The sequence below is a fragment of the Argiope bruennichi genome, chromosome 6 (assembly GCF_947563725.1).
Source record: "Argiope bruennichi chromosome 6, qqArgBrue1.1, whole genome shotgun sequence".
Taxonomy (NCBI): domain Eukaryota; kingdom Metazoa; phylum Arthropoda; class Arachnida; order Araneae; family Araneidae; genus Argiope; species Argiope bruennichi.
The window spans coordinates 9,260,024-9,281,581 of NC_079156.1; the positions used below are offsets into that span (position 1 = coordinate 9,260,024).

The 21,558-nt window shown below is 31.4% G+C and overlaps 1 protein-coding gene across 6 annotated transcripts in view; it reads right to left on the reverse strand.

Annotated features, from left to right (window-relative positions):
* The window catches only part of LOC129971045 (uncharacterized), a 183,808-nt gene that overhangs the window by 75,203 nt on the left and 87,047 nt on the right, over positions 1–21,558 (reverse strand). For all 6 annotated transcript variants that reach the window (XR_008784748.1, XR_008784750.1, XR_008784749.1 and 3 more), the window contains exons 4-6: positions 14,695–14,793; positions 5,255–5,497; positions 4,158–4,520 (exon numbers count right to left, since the gene is read on the reverse strand). Coding sequence is in view for 1 of the 6 variants with exons in the window: in XM_056084512.1 (XP_055940487.1) it covers positions 4,158–4,520; positions 5,255–5,497; positions 14,695–14,793 (705 nt within the window). In the remaining 5 variants the exon portion in view is untranslated. The remainder of the gene's footprint in view (positions 1–4,157; positions 4,521–5,254; positions 5,498–14,694; positions 14,794–21,558) is intronic.

Consider the following 21,558-nt stretch of genomic DNA (forward strand, 5'->3'; position numbering starts at 1 on the left):
ACAATGAGCAGGTTGTAAGCATTTTTCTAAGACGCGAGCAGTTTATTTATCAATATTTTGCTGAAAGGACTTTTAATTATAAAATAATTACATTTCCAAATGTGTTTCTGTAATGTTCTTTATAAATTTGCAAAACAATAAAAAGGTTTTCTGCATTAAGCTATAGGAAAACTTTCCAAATATTAATAAGCAGAAAATTTCCTAAACAAATATATAACATATCTGATTAATATGTATAGTAAAAACAGGTTACATAATACTGAAGCAATAAGTCGAAAACATTCAATTTATGCTATTTCACTATGAGACGTAGTTTTGTTCTGTATGCTGGGAGAGCAGGAACCAATGATATAGCTCGACTTTTTTCCATACTCCAAATAAGGTAGAAAATGGCAATACGCCTCCAGATCAGTAAGTGATATTCAAATTGAAAAGCACTACAATATACTCTTAGGGGATTGTAATAGTTATAAGCAGAGTTGTGCAGGAAATCGTTATGTCTTGTATTTGTTGATATCGGATGATAACTTTACTGAATTGGTCAAAATAAATTTTTATTGAATTATTCTGAAAGTGACTCTCTGGTACATTGCCCTATTAAAATATCTACATTCATTTAGAGAAAAAAATATTTTTTCTCACCAACTGATTTGGTTATGGTATAAAACAATATGCATTAAGCGCCGGTAAATTTCAAAGAATTAGAAATATTTCAAATCTTTTCGACTTGGATGCTTCCTCAAGCACGGCGTGTTTATTTGATATTTAAGGAATACAATAATTTAAATATATATATATATATTCGGCATTTTAAGAAGCTGCAGATCAATTTTTAGGGAACAATTTATGTTATTATATTCCTTTACTTTTCTCTTAAAATAGAACGTTAATATAGCTAAACAAAACCAAACAGCAATAAAATAAGCCCTTATATTTTGTGAATAGTTATACATCTAATTATTTTGTGATTATAAAGAGCTAGTAAGCGCTGAATATGCATCCACTTCGCAGTGCATCCATTCTTCACTCGCTTTTCCTTAAAAAAAATCACTTTTGAAGGAGTACTTCGTAGATGTCGTGAAGTTTACAATAAAATGATATCAACATAAATTGTTTATGACACAAAAATGTTTTCCTTTCATGGCCAAGAGTACTCTTTCTGAAAATAATATACAAGGTAATTCAAAAATCTTTAGACAAACTTTAAAAGTGAAATCAAGCAGATAGAAACAGACATTTCCAAGAGAATCTAGAATAGCATCTTTAAGAAAGACGAACGTGATGGTGCCAATAAACTTAATGAAGGAGGAGTGTACAGCAGATAAAGTGTAACAGTAATAAATAAGGAAGCAAAATAGCAGAGAGGCATGAAAAGCAGGCAAAATTTTATTTTGTCTTTGTATGAAAATTATAAATATGAAACAGAGAGAGACTTTAGAAAACTTTTAAATAAAAAGAATGACATTTAGAAGTTTGATTGCATTTATTTAATGCTTTCCAAAAATAACGCTTTTGTAACAAAAAGATGACTAGAGAACTAAAAAAAAAGTTCGCTCATAGCAAAGTCGTTGAGAATTTTATTTTGAGTAGTAAGAGTATAAATTCTAAAATAGAATTACTTAACAGCTCTACTTGAAAATGCTCTAAGTAGTCAAATACATTTTATCAATACACTGCTCATTAATGCATAGAAAAAATAAATATAATCTTTTGGCCCTGCACACTGGCAAATATAGCAATAACGGACTCGAAAAGTTATTAATATTATTAAATGAATCTGTTATTTTCAAATACTTTAACACCTCTTTTTTACGATATAGAAGTATTCGCAAAAATTTATTTTGAAAAATTTCATTCTTTATTTCTACGAAGCTCCATTCATATCTCTTGCATACTTCATTTTTTTTCCTTAATTACTTTATTTCTCAACATGTTTCAAAATATTTTTAATGCAGAGCTCTAAAGCTTTTATATGCTTATCTTCATTAAACTCTCACCATAACAGTTAAAAAGAAAAATCAATATTTAAATAAATTCGAAAGAGTTTATCAGACCAAACATATGACAAGACAATCGATAATTAAGGCAGTGGGTTTCATTTACTCCCCCCCTTCTCACTCAATATTTAATCTCAGTTTTAATACTTTTCTTTCCATCGAGTTTTATTAAAAATTAATACCGTTCAAGGAATAATGATATACATTTTGAATTATTTGCTTATATACGATGGATGCGAGAAAGAAGATGGGAAAACAAAAATGTTGATTGTGTACTGAAAATAAACGCAATAAACATTTTTATTATCTCAAAATAAACAATTATTTATCTCAACATAAACGCAATCAACATTTTTTGCAATTGAAGATAAAATAGCAGAACTAATATTTCCCGATAAATGAAGAATATAATATAATTTTAATTTTGCAGCAAAAATAGAAAATGAATTAAAATTTCGTATTTGAAACACAAAAGATTTTAAGAAAGGATTGTTGAATTTGGATTAGTGATGTATATGGTACTCGCATATCCGCCCCCCCCCCTTCTACCAATCATTTTGAAGCAGAGACTGAATGTGGCCTAGTCCCACTGGAAAACTGGAGAAAATTAGTTAATGTGAAATTTATAAATAAAATCAGGAGCTACCAAGAACAACGTATTTGAAACGCAGCTTTCCGTAACTGGACAGCAAAGAATAGATTGAAAAGATCTCCAAACACTTCAATATAATAAGGAAACCTAGACCACACCTGTCTTGACATAACTCAAGAACCATGCTTTGCTGTCAAACCATCCTCATCTGTTAACTTAGAACTCCAGAGCCATGTACAAAAACAGAACCGAAAGAAGAAATTAAAACAAAGGGTATGAAGCAATCCTCAAACTAACGAAGCCTACTATTGTCCCCGCCTACTCAGATGGTTCTTCTGACACAGAATATGACAAAGGAGGACCAGGGATCTTTTTTTTTAGACAAAATAACTTCCAAACATAAAGTCCCAGTGGGAATGATTGCCTCTAACTTCACAAGTGAACTCATCGCTGTCAAAGAAGCTTTGACCTTATACCTTTCACAGTTAACGCAAATTTCTTCAAATGGGATCACGATTTTTCAGATTGAAAATCCGCTTTAGAGACTATTTAGGTGGAAAGACAGAGCTTTCCCAGAATAATAATGCTCTTCTGTTCTCTATAATGACAATGAAGAAGTCGTGTACCTTGCAACGGATCCCAGTCCATGTGGACATTGAGGGAAACGAGAAGGCTGAAACTCCTACCAAGGAAGCCAGAGCAGTGGATCCTATTCTTCTATCTACTACTGCTCTGGATGCTAATGCCGTATCAAGACAGAGTCTCTGTACTAATTGCAAGAAATTCTCCCTGAGAAGTTATAAAAGAGACATCACAACCACAATTGCAAGACTCAGAACAGGGCACCTGAGAGGCATAAGGATCATGCCTGATGGCATGAAGAATGAAGAATGCATACACTGTCCAGACATGCAGCTGAATCCGGAGCATATTTTTAGATGCCGCTCTATCATTTCAGCCCTCTCCAAAATAAACATTGACTGCACCAGGGATATTCTTTATTCCGATAAAGCTGAAGATGAGACCAGGACTGTTCTGCATGCTTTTGACCCAATCTAATTGTTCCCCTCTCTCCCTTTTTTTTTCCTTATATTTTATTACACTTGTCACACGGCAACAACAATAACATATCCGTCACCTCTATGTGCTAAATGGATTTCTTTATCTTGGATACATATACACTGACCATGAAGGTATTTTTTAATAGGCGAGATTCATCTTTTATCACTCCTTAACTATTGAGAGAAGTTGACTGACTTCACACGAAGGAATGCATCTGCTGAGCAGGAAAGAAAATGCGAAACGGAGAGGCGATGCGGCTTGCTCTGCGTGCGGGGATTAATGAAATCGGATAAGCCGATGATAAACGAAAAGAAAGCATCTAAAACATTCAACCAGGTACTATCTTACAACAATAATATAATGTACCAATAGTGTACCCAAAACGGTCAATAATATGTCAGTATGGTATTACGTGTATTTTGCGGCGGACTTTCCTCTGTATTTTCTTGTTATTAATGAGATTGAGAGGAGAAAACAAGTTCCACAACAAGACACATCCCACTTACCTGATCCATTCACTACTGTGATACAGCTGGTCTGGCGGAGGAATCCGATCACTGTTCGCATAACGCATGTATAATTTGCAGCAACTTTCGCTTTCCTGAGAATGAGCCGCGTGCCTCCGGGATAGAGATCCTCCACCCTCTCGTCGTCCCTTTTCCTGTCCAGGTCTCCGCCGTTCTTGAGCCACCTGTAGCCTGACGATCCGTAGATGCCTTCCTTCGAGACACAAGTAATGCTGGTGGAGTTGCCCTCTGCGAGTGTAGCAGCGAGGGGTTCTATCAGGAGCTTCGACCGCAGCCGGACAGTCACAGAGACAGAAAGCGCTTCACTCTGTCTATCGTCATATGCATTGCAAGTAATGGTTCCTAAAAAGAAATCTGCTCAGAAAATTTTGGAGAGTGACAAAAAAATTCGCAAACGACAACAGAAAAAATCGAAAATAAATATGCATAAAGGAAAATCATGCAGTAATAAAATCACGATAAATGTGCCTTTAATTTAACAAAAAATAAATTGACACCTTTACATGATAATTTTCGAGCCTCTGCCCCCTCAGGTCTGGTTTCATCAGACTGTTTGATTTGTGTGTAACAATTTTTACATGATGCAAATTATATAAAGAACACCAGCATAAAAATTTTTATCATGTCAAGGAAACTAACCGGTAAAGTCTGCTTCGAATTTATTGTCCAACGAATGCAATTCCTTTGCAACAACTTTAAGGGTGGCTTTTATTGATTAATATTTTATTATTGTATTTTTTCAGTAGAAAAAAATTACAATATTTTTTCTATACTTCGTATAAGAGGAAAAGAGGAAGTTAAGATTCCACAAACATAATCTTACATGCACCAATATACCTATTTGAAGATGAAGAAACCGAAAAGAAGCAGTTTATTTCTTTGGATAATTTAAACAAGCTTGATTCTTAAATGACCTTTTGAGGAAAGATGAGATAAGCTATTTTAGATTAGCTGTGGAATTTTCTGTAAATTTTGAATCTGACTAAAAGAAATATTCCATTAAGATAATGAAAAGAGGAGGAGAAATGTTGCCAAATATCAAAACTAAATCAATGGGGGAGGCTGCAACAATTTACCTGTGTCGTGCTCATTGACTTTATCGAAGCCAAGCAGAAAGGATGACCACCCAGATGAGTCCTTTGGCACCTGCATGGTCCAGATCCGTCCTGCAGATTTCTGGATGGCTATCGGAAAACCATCCTTTAGCCATGTGACTTTCGTGTCGTCGCTACTCTGGACGATGCATGCAACAAGCAAAGGTACGCCCTCGTTGACTGGCATGGCCTCCGAGATTTCCAGACTGAGGATCTGCAAAGCACCTGCAAATTCAAGCAGCGAACGCATCAGTGAACCGAAATTCTGTGCTTGGTAGAAATAAATAGGTGTTTATTTTGATGTATAGTTTCAAGCATTTGAAACTACAAAATAAAAAAAAAATCAATTATTGTTTTGAATATTTATATTTTATTGTAAACTTATTTGATATAGGCTTTTTAATATTCATAATCCAATGGACTGTTTCGATTATCCACGAAAAAAATTCATAAACTCGCAACCGAAGACAGAAAAATTTTCACATATTGATGGAATCCAAATTTATAGACAACACAAAATAATTCATAAAACTAGAATGGATTAGAATAATCCATTGTCTTCCGTGTAATTTGTCTATAATGACGAAATAGGTTCAAACGAAACATCCTAAATGCGTTTTGTAACTTAAGATATGAAATTTTCAAAGAGAATAATTGGAAAGAAGTCAACCACTTCATTGAAAATGTATTAAAAAAAAGAATAAAAGTTCCAAATGACTCGAAACTCAGTTTTGTGTTAAAATATTCGCAGCTGATGTTACCTACAAATCCATTTTTATTTCTAGTAGGGGAAATGTGTGCGTGTGTATGCGTGTTTTCATAAATCCAAAAATTCTAATAAGTCTCAATATCACGCATATGAGAAAATAGTGTCGTGATTTGGCCGAGCAATTTTTTTGCAATTGACCTCTCAACGTCTGTTTTATAAAAATGATAATCATTCGACACATTAAATTAAAATTTATATTTATATTTAATTGGATCCTGAAATTAATTACTTTTGATAAAGCGTAAAAATAGAACTAATGATAAAAATGTTGATATATTTTCTTCCTACACACACACACACACACACACACACACACACACACACACACACACACACACACACACACACAAAGAATCTCGACAGTCTATGGGACGTCGCATTCAATCGCGAAATCCATACTCATTCGCTTTATTTAATATTCAATATTTGGTTCCGCACACTTTCACAAAAATTGGCTCCTTCGAATTATTATCCCTTCGCGGTGATATAACTCTACTACCTTCTCTTTTGATACAGAGATGGCGTTGCCTTATTAACATCAAGGTATATTTCCCATGATCCTTTATTTGGGAGAGGAAGGTCATTATTAGATTGTATTCTGAGTGTCGAGTATTTTCGTGTTCGGGTTTGTTTTGTCTTGTGAACTGTGAGACCTAGAAAATAACTGTTGCTGAAACTCGTCTATTATTTTCATTTACCTCATAATAAAATTATAAAGCGTCTCGTCCCTCTACAATCTGTGAGTTGCAAGTCGAATGCGAAGGAACAGGTGCATCTCTGAAGCGAATCACTTTGGTGGAAAGAAAAATGGATGACCTACCCAAGTTAATTAGAACTATTTTCAAATTGAAATCTATTTTTAAATCAAAACAGTATAAATTCACATCTACATCATTTTCATCTGTGTCTCTCCAACTATTTTTGTCTGCTGATAAATAAATATCGAATCAAAGATCGATTTTTTGCGACTGATAAAAATTATTTATGGAGTTTCGAATGCTCTGAAAATAAATGAAAGCAATTATCTTCGTTTCAGGGTTAAATTTTATAAGTTTTAATCACAGTCAAAAATGATTTGGGAGAGTCTTTAGTTCCAACAATATGTGACTTGCGTTAATCAGATCGTACGTATATCTTTTTAATGTTAAGAATAATGCATTAATCGGATCGTATATTTTTTTAACGTTAACGTTCAAAATTTACTACAGATCTTTAGTTACGTAGTGAAGATTACGCATCGAATATCATCTGTATAGCTTACTGCGTTTTTAAGTGATTCCGTTTATTTGTATTCAGATGAATCGATAACAGGTACTCAACCCTTGGGCGGAAATGTTGCTACATTTGACACAGTTCTGTCATTCTAATCATAAAACAATATTCCCAATGCAATCAATTCGTGTAGCTCGTAGCAGTTTTTAATTACCTTCTTTACATGCACACGAACGGGCATTACAGAGAGCAGATGGATTTCATCCAATATTTGACAAGTATCGACAGTTTCTATTTTAAGGCCATGTACCAAATTTTCTAAATCATTGCACTTACGAGTTATCTCTTTCGCGGGCAGGTTGGCTTAGTTCTAAAGATTTTTTGGCGGGTAGATCAGAATGAAAAAGTCTACAAAGAGATTTTTTTTAAACAGGAAATATGTGGGGCGAACGGGTAAAATCTGGAACCTCGAATCTTTGAGCTTAAGTTTATCTAAATATTAGTGTGCTCCGTAGGTGAGACAGCAAAAAAAAGCAATATAAGTACACAATTGTTGAAGTATTCACAATTCGTTTGATGCGCAACTAGAACGAATGTTTGTTTATGCAGAAAAGGCGCTTTTTGATTTCCTATAATTTCTCCGTGAAAACAAATGCGCTCGTCTGCTGTACCACAACCATCGATATACAAGGCATCTGCGGTCTTACCTTGAAGTCACAACGAGACGTGACACTTCATTCCTTTAACGTTAAGTCTGTGCGCGCTAGAATGTCAGGTGAAATCACTTTTCACTTGTTAATATCACTTCATATACCTCCATATCATCCAATTCAACACACATATATCGTAGAATTCATTAATAATTAAAATGCAACCGCTTTCCACATCACCCCGGGGTAAAGCGTTTAGTATGTATTACCTTTCTTGCATTATTTGCAAGGTAATACATACAGGTCCCTTCGATTTAAAACAATTTATTTAAGAAAAAAGGAATGAAAAAAAATGTTGATGAATTTCAAAACAACTCCATATAAAAATGGTTTTATGAATATTTGCTGTGGCGTCAACTCCAAGTAAGCAATAAAAACAATATTCAATTCTATTGACACTTCAAAAAAATACGGAATATATCTTTGAAACATTAGAAGAGCTTTCTTTGACTGCCATTTAACTATATCTTTCATCATTATTTTTTATTAGAAATAACTTTATTAAATTTGTCTTTATTAAGTTTTCTTTTCTTTCCAGCTTTAGAAGAGCTTTAAAAATTGTCATTGAATTTTTTGCAATAATTATTCAGTACTGCATTTACAGCAGACCAAATTGCCATTCTATAAACATTTTCTGGTTTATGTCCTGAAATGCATTCGCCATAATCATGCACTGGTTCCTTATGCAAAAAATTATTAAAATTATCTCTGCTGCTAAATACTTTTGATTTCAAAAATTCCTCTTCATATATGGTACATAATTTATGAATTATAATATAAGAATATAAAATTACATTTACAATATTTGTGTTGTAGTATTTCAAAATAACTCCATATAAAAATAGTTTTATGAATATTTGCTGTTGCATCAACTTTAAGTAAGCAATAAAAACAATATTCAATGAAACAATATTCAATACTACTGACACTTCAAGAATATTAAATAAATCTTTGAAACATTAGAATAGCTTTCTTTGGCTGCCATTTAATTATATATTTTATCATTATTTTTTATTGGAAATAACTTTACTAAATTTAAGGTAATTTTGAGGTAACGAAATATAGACAGACTTTCTGGCAAATTTATATGCATGCAGAGCCATTGAATAAAATAATGAGCAGAATATCATCATTTCATTGGAGTATCTGTTTTACTGTGTTCATTTTGAATAATCAAGGCAGATTGTTCTTTCATAAATGCAATAACATTGATTAAATTTTCTTGGGTTATATTTAAATTATCCATGAAACCACGAATCTGGGAAAAAATATCTGAATTCAGCAATGAATTTTTTTTCCATTTCTGGCAGATGCTCTAATATTTCATTTAAATTATTGATGTTATTGACTTTTATTAGTAAAGAAATATTTGGAATATTTGACAGGAATGTTTTTCCAACAAAAGCTGGCACCACTAATAAATCATTTAATACGACAGATAATGCAATTTCAGGACCAGAACTTAATTCAATATTCACAAATAAAATTTTGTTTTCTTTATGAATGATATTCCAGAAATTTTTCAAATTAACTAAAGAAATGCGCTGCTATAGTTTTTCAAGATTTTTAAATTCTTTTGTTTTATCGTATTTATTTTTTTCTATTATGCTTTCCTGGAGAGCGTTTTCTATATATTGTTGCTCTAATTTCACCTTTTTTATTTCTGGATTTTTTCTCAGAAATGTTGAAGATGTAAGAGGCTCAATTTGGCATCTGAGATGGAATTGCTCCAGTGACTAGTCTGGGATATTTACGAGATAAATTTAATAATTTTCTTGACTTCGAATCAAATAACTAGTTTTTCATTCAGTACCATTTGTTCTAAAATGTAATTCACAGACCTACAGTAACGGAAATTATTCGTAAATATTGACTTCCTTTCATGTTTAATACAGTAGCAAATATACAACATGAAACAGTGTGTAGTCATAGGTATGGAGATTTCATTTTGTTTACTCTGAGGTATTTATCGTTATGATATATAATAAAATTTAACAATATAAGCGTAATTATAGAATAGCTATATAATAGTAAACAAAACATTTAAACATAATTATGGCAAATATTATAATTATTATTGACAATAATACTGCCTACATTACAGCATTTTAGGAAATAATTCTTTTTATAATGCACTTGATTAAAATCACGAATAATGGATATTATCGAGCAGTTAGACTTCTAAAGTGAGAATAAAAGATTTTTCATTTTGAAACTTTGGCATCATTTTCAAACAGTTAAATGAGCTTACCTTACTATGCCGCGTCGGAAAAAATCCATCACGATGTATGGCACTTAACCATTTTCTTTTTAAGTTCTTCCTCTTTAGCAAAGGAAAAAATACTGACTCTTGGGCCATTCCTATAGTTTCCATTATAGTTTGGAAGACAGTAGAGAACAGGCATTTCTATTCTTTATTTTTAGTGAACTTCAAATGAATTTTCTTGCAAACAACAAATTACGCTTCCTGCCTCCTCAAACCACTGACCACTGGCTAAAAAATAGCGTGGGAAGGGCAGAGTTCATTTCTTATCAGTAAACTTGATGAGAGTGAAATTCTTCTCTCGGTCCCCCAATTCAAATAAAAATATTATTGATTCCTTCGTTTTGTTTTTTAGCCTAATACTTTTGTTAATGTATATTTTGTCGTTCTTATAAATATTAGCCATAAATAAGAATGTTAAGATCAAAAAGAATATAATTAAAGAAGAAAGAGTATAGTGTATACTCAATTTTGGGAGCCACTGTATGTAGATGCTTACGTTCTTGAGTTATTATATTCAAACGAACGATATGCGAAATTCATGACGTAAAAAAAAATGAAGAGGAGGTTTACGTGAATGTTGCAAAGAGTTGCAGTACGATGAAAGTAAAGGCTTAATAAGGGAGAGTAGATTCAGCTGAATAATACAACAAACATTGCTTTATTGCTTTCATAATTTCTCGGCATTCTTAAAATCGTCTAACATCTCTCATGCTGTGGAAATATAATCTAACTTATCTTTAAACTGCAAGCTATTAATTTGAGCCGTAAAAGTGATAGGTTTCTGGTATAAATTAAATCCATGCTCTTTCATAAATACCCCTAGGATAAATGGATGCATTTGAAATATCTATACATCTTTGACTTTTATGAGCCTTAAAGGGAAGATTAATACCTTTGGCTCACTTATTAAGGTTTTGGAAGTAACACGTGAATTTGTCAATTAATATTTCTGTGCAATAACATTCAGAGCCGGGATAATTACTCCTCGAGAAAGAAAATGAAATCACAGATTCCTTTAATTTAACTAAACACAATTTTTCGGAACTGCTTCCGGCTATGAAGCGAGTCTGGTGATCTAAGGAAGCAGCTTACTGAAATGTTAATCACATTTTAATTAATGTTATTTCCTTAGAACACGAAATTGTAAACTGAAACGTGAACAGACAAAATAAAGTGAATCATTTAGTAATTTAAGCTACCTTGTTTAAGAAGGAAGTTTGCTTAAAAATATTTTCATTGTGTAGACAAAAAAAATCATGGATAATCTTAGCATACAAGAGTATTGTATGTTATTCTTACGTTCCAAATTGTCTTTTATTAACATTAATATAAACTTTTGCCCCGAAGTCCATGCTCTGGATAAAATTAATCGTGGTGATATTTTTTTCAAAAAAAGAAGGAAACTGTAAAAATTTTTTTCTTTAAGTGTATTTACTCTATTTCAAGTGTCTTTTAATACATATTTTATTTCATATCTCTTGATTAGTGAAAGAAATTTTCTTAAATCCGAGTAGAATTTATTCAAAAGTAATCATCTTTTGTTCCTTTAGGTAAAATAGATAATCAAAGAAATAACTTCCTTCTTGGAAGAAGAAGTTAAATTTAATTTTTGAAATTTGCAAAATTCAAACTTTGTAATTTTGAGTTTCCAAAATGCAAAGCATTCAGTTAATCAACAGGAATGCTGCCCCTTCCATTTTCTCGTATATTAACATAATATGATTTGTTTTGGTCTTCAGTATACGAATATAAAGAATAAAATGAAGTAGACTGAGTATAAAGTATAGTAAAATGTATAGTCCAATTGCTACACAGTATTTGTCAATGAATGCTTAGTCAAACATGGACTCATTTCAAAATATAAATTTAACAAATCTCAAAAAATATTTGAAATATTTTCATATTCTGAAGCTGAATGCCAAAATCTTACTTTTTTAGAGCAGTATTCTAATCTTGTTGCTTTATTTAATATCGGAATGATATTTTTGAAATTTTATTAAATTAATTTAAGCTCAGAAAATTTCTTTATTATTTAACATAAAATATACAGATTTTAATTATCATTCTATTTTGATTCATTTTATATTTTCAATAATTGTAATGTCAATTGCTGAATTATTTGTTAGGATTTCATTTGTTGAAAAAAAGAATCTAATTCTTGAGGTATACTTTTTTTATAACAACATTTAGAAAAAAAAAGAAAAGAAAGGAATGAAAACATATCAAGTTAAATCATTGATTTTGTATTGTTGAAGAAGGAAAATCAATACTGAGTTCAAATTTTATATTACCAATCACGGATTATAGTTTTATATATAAAAAAAATGCACATTATTTTTAAAGTACGTTTTTGAACTAGATTTCTAAGTTTTTGAATTCTACATATTTTTATTTTTAATAATAGATTTATCTTTTATATTTTATTAAAAGGCTTTTCTGAAAATTAGTTTCATTTCTGGCATTAAATTGATCATTTCAATTTAGAAATATCTTGAAAAATATGCCATAAAACTGGAATTGACTTTGAATTTTTATTTGTGAATCATATACGAAATATTGTTCACTACTTCTCTTTCCCACTACTTGATATTGGTCATTAAAAATCGAGGAAGATTACAAATTAAATCATAAATCTATGCATTTATTATAATTGAAATAAACCATCGATATTTTACACTATTATGTCTAAATTATAATACTTACATAAATATTTGTATAAGATTGTACCAATTAATCTTTAAAAAAATTACAGTGGTTAATCGCATTTAATTTCGTAATGTTTTGAAGTCTAATATAATGAAGTTATTTAATTTTTGCTGGACTAAAAGCAGTCATTTCTTTTCTTCCATTTTTTTAAAGAAAAGCGTCAATAAAAAATATACTATAACACTGTTGGTATTGAAATTTGTTGTTTAAATAAAATGAAAATGAATTGAATGCAGTTAGTGATCAAGGCTCTTCTATTTACATTTTAAAAAGACGCTAAACAGAATGGCTTTCTAAAAATATATATATTTCCATCGAGATTATTTAACAATTTGATCAAGGATAAAATTGATCTAAATAATTTTCTATTACTAGTTCTAACCGAGGTATTAAGTAACTGTTTGGTATTTTTTGAAAGCAAAAGCTATTTATTTGGTAAGTTTTTAGCAAGATATATTATATTGACTGTAGTGCACCAGATTACTCAGTAAAAATAAAAGCATAAAATTACAAATATGCAAAAATTTGGTTCAGTTAAAAAACGGAAAAATACTTAATAAAGAATATGAAATATTTAATAAAATATTGTGATAATTATAAATACATATTCCAGAACTGAAAATGAATTTCCAGTTCTGAAATGTTTCTCAGAACTGAATGAAATATTAATTGTTGGAGATGCTTTTCCTTTGAAACACCGTCTTATAAAATGCACATTTTAATGTATTTAAAACAGTCATAATAGCCATTTAAACAACTCTTGCACATAAAACCGTGCGAGTAATAAGTTTGAAATATAAATTATCCTATAATTATAATAAGAAGCACAGAAAGATCGCTACAACCGCAAATTGCATTATTTCTGAAAAAGGTTGAATGGCGATAAGTAAATAAATATGATATACGCATAAAGATTCTTTAGATATTAAAATCGCAAGATTTCTAATAACAATAATTGCTTTGATTAAGTGATTAAAGATTGCAGATTTAATTATATCTCATAGATAAGTAATCTAAATCAACGGGTACTTAATTTCTATAATAAAATAATTTTCTTATAAAATGTCAAATAAAATCTTTGTTGTAGAATGAATGAAAATCTCTTAAATAATTCATGTTCTTTTAATAAATATCGTATATCAAATCTAATTCCGAAATAAAAATTAGCGCATGCAAATCACATAGAAATATAAAAGAAAATATAATGTTTGCAAGCTATAATATCACTACTTACCTCTTGATTGCTTAAAAGTAAATTAAAATCCTTGATTAAAAGGATTATGGGGATGGAGGATCTCTTTAAAAGAAGAAAAACGATGCAAAAATTTGGCAAATTAACAAAATAGATTTGATTTAAATTTAGGCAATGAAAACTACGTCTGAATTATTTAGGAATGATTTTAGATCAATCGAATTTATTCAGCCAATCTAATTAGATGATTGAAGTGGCATCGACGGCAACATCATATTAGCTAACAATTTTTTTAATTATTATTTACTTCATCTTAATGCATATTTCCTCTCCTTAAATTAAAGTTTCGAAGGAGGAGAATATAATTATTGGAGTTTAAAGAGAGAGACAGAGAGCGATTAGTGCTATTTTGATATTTCCCTCGGCATCATTTTATATAATTACGACTCTGAATAAATACTTTCTCAATTATAATTTGAAAGGTTCGTACTGAAAGAAATTATTACATGTATGCATATAAAAGAGTAAACATCATTTCGTTAAACAATTATGAAGGAAAATACTCACCTTCCTGAAGACATTTTCTTCTTTTAGGATAAACAGAGATGTATCCCTGAGGAGATGAGTAGTAGGAGCGCTGGCAGTTGGTATCCGTTTCATTTGGTTCTGAAAAAAATTAAAGTTTTGTAAGATGCCATTTCTGTTAATACATTACATATTAACCCTTTATAGTTCTCTGCTATATATTCTTACCACCGGCAAAAGTTCTTTTATGAGGGCTGAAATAAGTATTTTAACTGATAAACAGGGTAATCAGATGCTTAAAATTCGATTTAACTACCTTAATAGCTCTGAAGTACATTAAATCTATATTAAATATTATTTATATTCAAAAGTGGTGAATATGCTTACCACTGGCCATTTACGATGTAAGGGGTTTCATAGAGATATTAAGTTCTAACATTTGTCATTAAAACTCCTGTAAAAGTTTTCAGAAATGCAATACCACTGTGTTGAATTCCTTATATCTGAGATATTGTAATATTTAATTATTATTATTTTTTATTGAATTTATTTCATTTAAATTCAATACTCACTTTTGAAAATGAACAAATACTGTTGATTTCAGTTGAAATTTCTTAAAATTCGGAATCTTCCTGTTAATGATTTTATGCATATTTTGACTTTATTTTTGATATATTTATTATTTGAATGCTATAATTTAAGTCATTTTAGTTTATTTCTTAACGCAAAACATGGCTAAGATGTTATTTATAAAATTGCATCATTGCATTGGAACAGCTTTATTTTTACGCAATGTAGCAATCCTCTTAGCCAGCCTAACAAATGTAAAATGAGCTTCAAACTTTAATGTAAGACATTACTGAATGTGAGCCGGCGTCCTGGCAAAGGGGTAGCGCGTCTTCCCCGTGTTCTGGGCGTCCTGGGTTCGAGTCCCGGTACGGGCATGGTTGTTCTTCCTCCTTTCTATCCGTGAGATGTGTGAATGTGCCCCCCCCCTGTAAAAAGGGGTTGTGCAAGCGAATGAGATGTGTGAGTAGCTAAGACGCACTCTTGGCCCTAGTTGGCGCTACTAAAAAATAAGAGACGCTCCCTTGGCTTAAAATCGCTGACTTCGTCAGCGAGCTTGTGCATGGCAAGTGCCATTAGAAACAACAACAACTGAATTTGAATTCCAAATTAAAAAAAACTAAAACTAAATAAACTTACAACTAAAAAAAATGCATGAAGTTGTTTTAAATTACCTAAAATTAAGTGGTAAGCATATTTACCATTGAACATTCGATGGTATTTTTTTACTATTAATGCTCAGTGGTAAATATGCTTACCACTTTCAGTTTCCCCAGAACGATCTCTGGTAAGCAAATTTGCCAGTCCTTATTTCATAAATTGAATGATAATTCAACGAACTTTTGATGTTTTAGTATTTACATCATCAATTTATCATGCTATAACCCTAAAAAGTTGTATTTGTTAATGTCCCGGAATTATACCCTATAAAGGGTTGAAGATACGTGCTCTATTAAAAAAAAATCCTCTAAGGCGTAGGATTTCCTCTCTTATCATTCATTTTTGAGGATTTAATTTCCTCAAAATAGGCGGCTTTACATTAGCTAGCTATTTTAAAAAAATCAATTTGCTATAATTAATCGCATTTACTATCACTTGCAACTTTTCAACAGCTTAACACATTACCAAATAAATTTTTCAAAAGAGAACTCAGAATTCCTCATGATGTGCATGAGGAATCATAAGTTCCAGTCATAAGTCCATAGAGCAAAATAATGAATTTGTGCCAGAAATATTGTGTAATCAAGTCATTTCGCAAAATTTTTCATAAAATCATAAACATATAAAGAGTAACATTTAAAAGCATATAAAGGAAACAAAATGCTGATTAAATGGAAACATATTCCACCGCGTTCACTAGCAGACAAAGACTTGATAGAAATAAATCCACGTATAAAGGAAACTCTAGAAGATGACTTTGAACGAAGCAGAATTTCACTAATAGTGAGGCCCTCTTTAATCAACGTATTCAGGAAACTTTAGATGTTTCTATGACTTCGAACGCAACAGAATTTTACTAGCAGCGTTGAGCTCTGTAAGAAAACGTTCAACTTTCATAAATAAGCAGGCCTTGTTCCAATATTTATGATTAATTTTACAGAAAAATTTTGTTGTTGCTTAAATATATTCAGAAAAAATTATTTCATCGTCGTTAAAAATATAATTCAACAATTCAGAAAGTTCTATTACTGAAAATAACACAGAAAAATGGAGATAATTTCATGCGAGATAATCTGCGCCAACAAACAAAATAAAAATGTTCACTTGGCAAAACACCAAATATGCGTGCTCAGCAAATCCTCGATGGTTTTTAATCTCGTTATCCAATCTGGAAATTGTACTTTCTAAGACTTCTTGTGGGGATGAACAGATGTTACTGATCAACGATCGTGTGCATTTAGATACAGAATCCACAGATTATTTCAAAGGCACTCACAGTCATTATATGAGGACAATCTGGATAACATTTTCGCATTTGGAGATCGTAGATGCCACAATATTTGAAAAAAAAAATGTCTACTTTAAAATGTTCGTTTAAGAGAGTCTGAATGAAGAAAATCAAGTAAGGGTGTGCAGTATCTTGCATAAAAATGGCATCTTGACGGAAACACTCTATGTTCAAAACTATTGTTGTTATTTATGGCACTTCACAAGCCCGCTGACAGATCTGTCAGTGATTTAAACCGATAGGGAGCGTCTCTTGTTTTTTCAGTAGCGCCAACTAGGACCAAGAGTACGACTTAGCTTCTTCATGCGTTCTCTTGCACAACCCCATTTTATAGGGGTGCTCATTCACACATCTCACAGATAGAACACAGAAGAATAATAATCATGCCCAAATTGGGACTCGAACCCGGGACGACCAGATCATGGGGAAGACGCGCTACCCCTATGCCAGGACACCGGCATCTTCAACACTAAATTAAAGTAGCTTTATATCAAAACTAAAACTGAAGGGAATGACCTCGAAAGAATTTCCAATAAACTTTTTATCCCAGAGGATGTCTTGCGTGACATTGGTGCAGATTAGTTACAAAATATTAACTTTTGACAAGAAGTTAGCTTTTTTGAAGAATCTATCGTTTGAAGAACGTTTCCGTGACGAATATCTGTCATGCGATTAATAGTATCCGAAAATCGAATTTATGTTTTAAATGCGATTTTCTCATCCGTTTGAAACAAAAATCTAACACAGAACTACATTTGTAGTCACCAAATCACATACGAAATTTGATATCTAAGTCATTGCGTATTTTTACTTGCGTTTTCATATATCTGGAAATGAAACCGACGTACGGTCAACCCGTTGTTGGATTAGCTTAAAATTTGATAGGTTTCTACACCATGGATGTGTAGACAGACACCTCACTAAAGATGTCTACACATTTGTACAGTAGACATCCGTAGTGTAGGCATCTACACGGAATTTTATCTATTCTAGCTCTCTTCGTTTTGCAGCTATCGTGTTCATTTATATTTGAACAGTCGAGCAGACAGACTTATTCTGAACGGAGTTCGCGCAAAATTTGACGGAAAAACGTGGAGATTTATCAAAATCTCGAGCATGAATTCTTTGAAGATTACAATATTTTGTACTTCGTATACGAGAGAGTAAAAAATGAATAATGTAATCTTTCTGGAATAGTAAAAAAATATGTAACAATCCCCTTATAAATTGCTCTATTGTCATCTATTGTCAAAAATGTCATCGATTTTTTTTTTCGATTTCTACAAGCGTTCCATTTTGTGCTACTAAACTCGTGAAATTTTATTTCGTTTGGAGTCCCAGTACTGGTTCCAGTGTTTCCTGAATATACGACATTGAATTCGACAACCCTGTATATTCCAGCAGTCATCCATTAGGTTATAAAGTACACATTTTTCCTCAGAGTTTACATAACAAAACTACGATACTTCAAAATAGATATCCCTATGAAGTTTATTAAACAAGGCAGCTTTATAAATTTCTAAAAAGTTGAATTGCGGATAATTAACGTATTTTTAAATCTTCTGAAATCAAGATTATAATAATAAACAACTAAAAAGGTGAAAGGAGGCACTCAAATGCATCAAGTGCGGTTCTTAAATGTTAGTAATTCTTTCGTTTTTTTATGATTATTTCGCGCTTTTATATTGAAACGCATTCTACGAAGACAACAGAGCAGGATAGAGTATTCTCAAGGAAATTCGCATTTTGTGAAATCACCTTGAATGGGACTTTAGGTGATAATGGTAAAAAATAAAATTATCGTTTTAAATATTAAGACGAGTTTATTATTTTTTTCAGTAAACTGAAGTGAGTACAAATTATCGATCATTAAATCTACAATTCTGTTCTGATATCTATATACATAGCATGTAACGAGCAAGACTTAAAAGAATAGTATGTAACAATATACCTCTTAAAAACAGTCTACAACAATATACCTCTTAAAAACAGTCTACAACAATATACCTCTTAAAAACAGTCTACAACAATATACCTCTTAAAAACAGTCTACAACAATATACCTCTTAAAAACAGTCTACAACAATATACCTCTTAAAAACAGTCTACAACAATAGACTTTTTTTATACAAGACTTTTAAGGAAATAATTGACCTATTGAAATAGAGATATAGAAATAAAAAGGAAACCTCAACTATTTTCCGAGGATAGGAAATATATGAGTAAAAATGGCACAACTGTGAGTGAAAAGTGATGAATAAAGAAATATAAACGGGTTCACTGAAATCAATTTTAAATTTAATTTGTATACTCGTATACATTTGAGATTAATATTTCATTTTTGTAATTATAGAATGAATTGTGTAAATACAAAATAAAAATACAAATATACTATTTTCACAATGACTTAATTTCTTCGATTCTTTAATCCACAATATTTGCCGCATTCTACTATTTCCTTCTCCCATCCTCCTTCAGCGGTTTCCTTCACTTATCGAGAATCACCAGATTTAGAGTATCATATGGCCATAGGTATTTATTTCATAACTTGATTCATATTCAATTTTTTTAATATCACGCAATCCAAAATACATAAGAAAATAAAATTTACGCAAGATACAGACTTGAGAAATTTTCTCCCTTTAATCTTCCGTGGATGCGAAAATATTTCGCAATGGCGCACCGACAAACTTGAATCCGTGAACGAATGACAATAAGAATGCAATCGGGAGAAATTGCTTTTCAGCCTCACAGAAATTCTTGGATTTCATTTGATGAGATAAAACCGCTTTCTTGTCCTCAGTTTATTGCATACGGCAACTGGATTTTATGTTGATCTCAGAATCAGTCTTCAGCAGAAAGCAATTTTTCTTTTCTGATAAACATTAAATTTCCCAGCGCCACTCTTTATAAAGAAAGCATATTCATTATTTAAAATACAAAATATTTTTTGAACTATTCAAATCTTACTGATCATTTCGCTTCTGTATTTTACTCTTTTATCTTATGTTTCCCAATACAGTAGAAAATTCGGGAGTTCTGAATTTTAATGAAACGCTTTTGGTTATTGAAAATTAATTTAATATTAAATCGAAAGTAAAGCAAACTATTCTTTCAAACGAATAATCTTGTCCAAGCAAATATTTTATCACATGTGCACGAGTTGAGTATAAACAGTTTGCCCTATTGTTTTGTTCATTCTTCTTATCAGTTCCGCGAGGTTTATCAAAACCTTATCATAAAAGCAGTTTTTAAAACACTATTTCAAAAGTGAATGAAAAATGGGGATTTTTTTTTTTATAATTCATGTATTTACTACTTATTTATAACACATTGAAATACGTACTATTAAATCAAAATCATTTAAAAAATATTTTCTACTGGATGGATTTATGTCATTAAGAATATACAAGTTTGAAAAATTTTAAACTTTAGAACATTAGGGAGTGAGTAAAAAATCGATTGAAACGTTTGAGCTTCATAAAGATAAAGCGCATCAAGCAAGAAAAATATATATAATGCAAACAAACAATTAGTTACTAAAATTTCAATTGTTTTTTACTTTATGAAGTCTGTCTAATTTTTACTGCCTATTTTCATTGAATAAAACGCATTAACATTAACAATTGTTCATAGTAATCAATGCATTACTATTAACAATTGCAAATATTAAACGTGAGTTTAGTTTAGTTTAGTTATATTAACGTCCCGTTGTAAAGCAACACTAGGGCTATTTTGGGTCGGACCTCGTAATTTTGAACCGCGGTCAGATGACGAGGATGACACCTGAGCTGGCACCCCCTCTCCACGCCACACCACACCACACCAGCGGGAGGACGTTTGGCATAACGGATTTAACGTGCAACAGACCCCCTTACACGACGGTTCTTCGGAGGAATCGGGTCTTGAACCTGAAACCCTACGGTTCACAAGCCGAGACCTTACCACCAGGCCACCGCGGCCTCTATTAAACGTGAGATATAAAAGTGCAAACTGACTCTATATTCAAGAAGAGCGTATTTTAATTATAACACCATACAGTAGAGGAAATGTATATACAGAAGACCAGTATTTGAATATATAGTTTCTGTGAAAGGCTATGGCTATTTGAAGTAAGAATACATCTTACAATCACACGAATGAGATTATTTATTTTTGGAAATTTATGGATTCGAGATTAGAAACATTAATCAATAGAAAGGAAAAGGAATCGTCATAATGAGGAAAAAAAATTCACTTTCGAGATTTCACAAAGTTAGGAAGAAAAATATTTCATAAACGTTTTTATTCATCTCTGGACATTTTCTAGGATACTTAATAGTGAAACTGTTCTTTATCTAACGATAAACAAGAAAACATAAAAAAGGAGTTTGAATGGCAAAGAAGCTAAA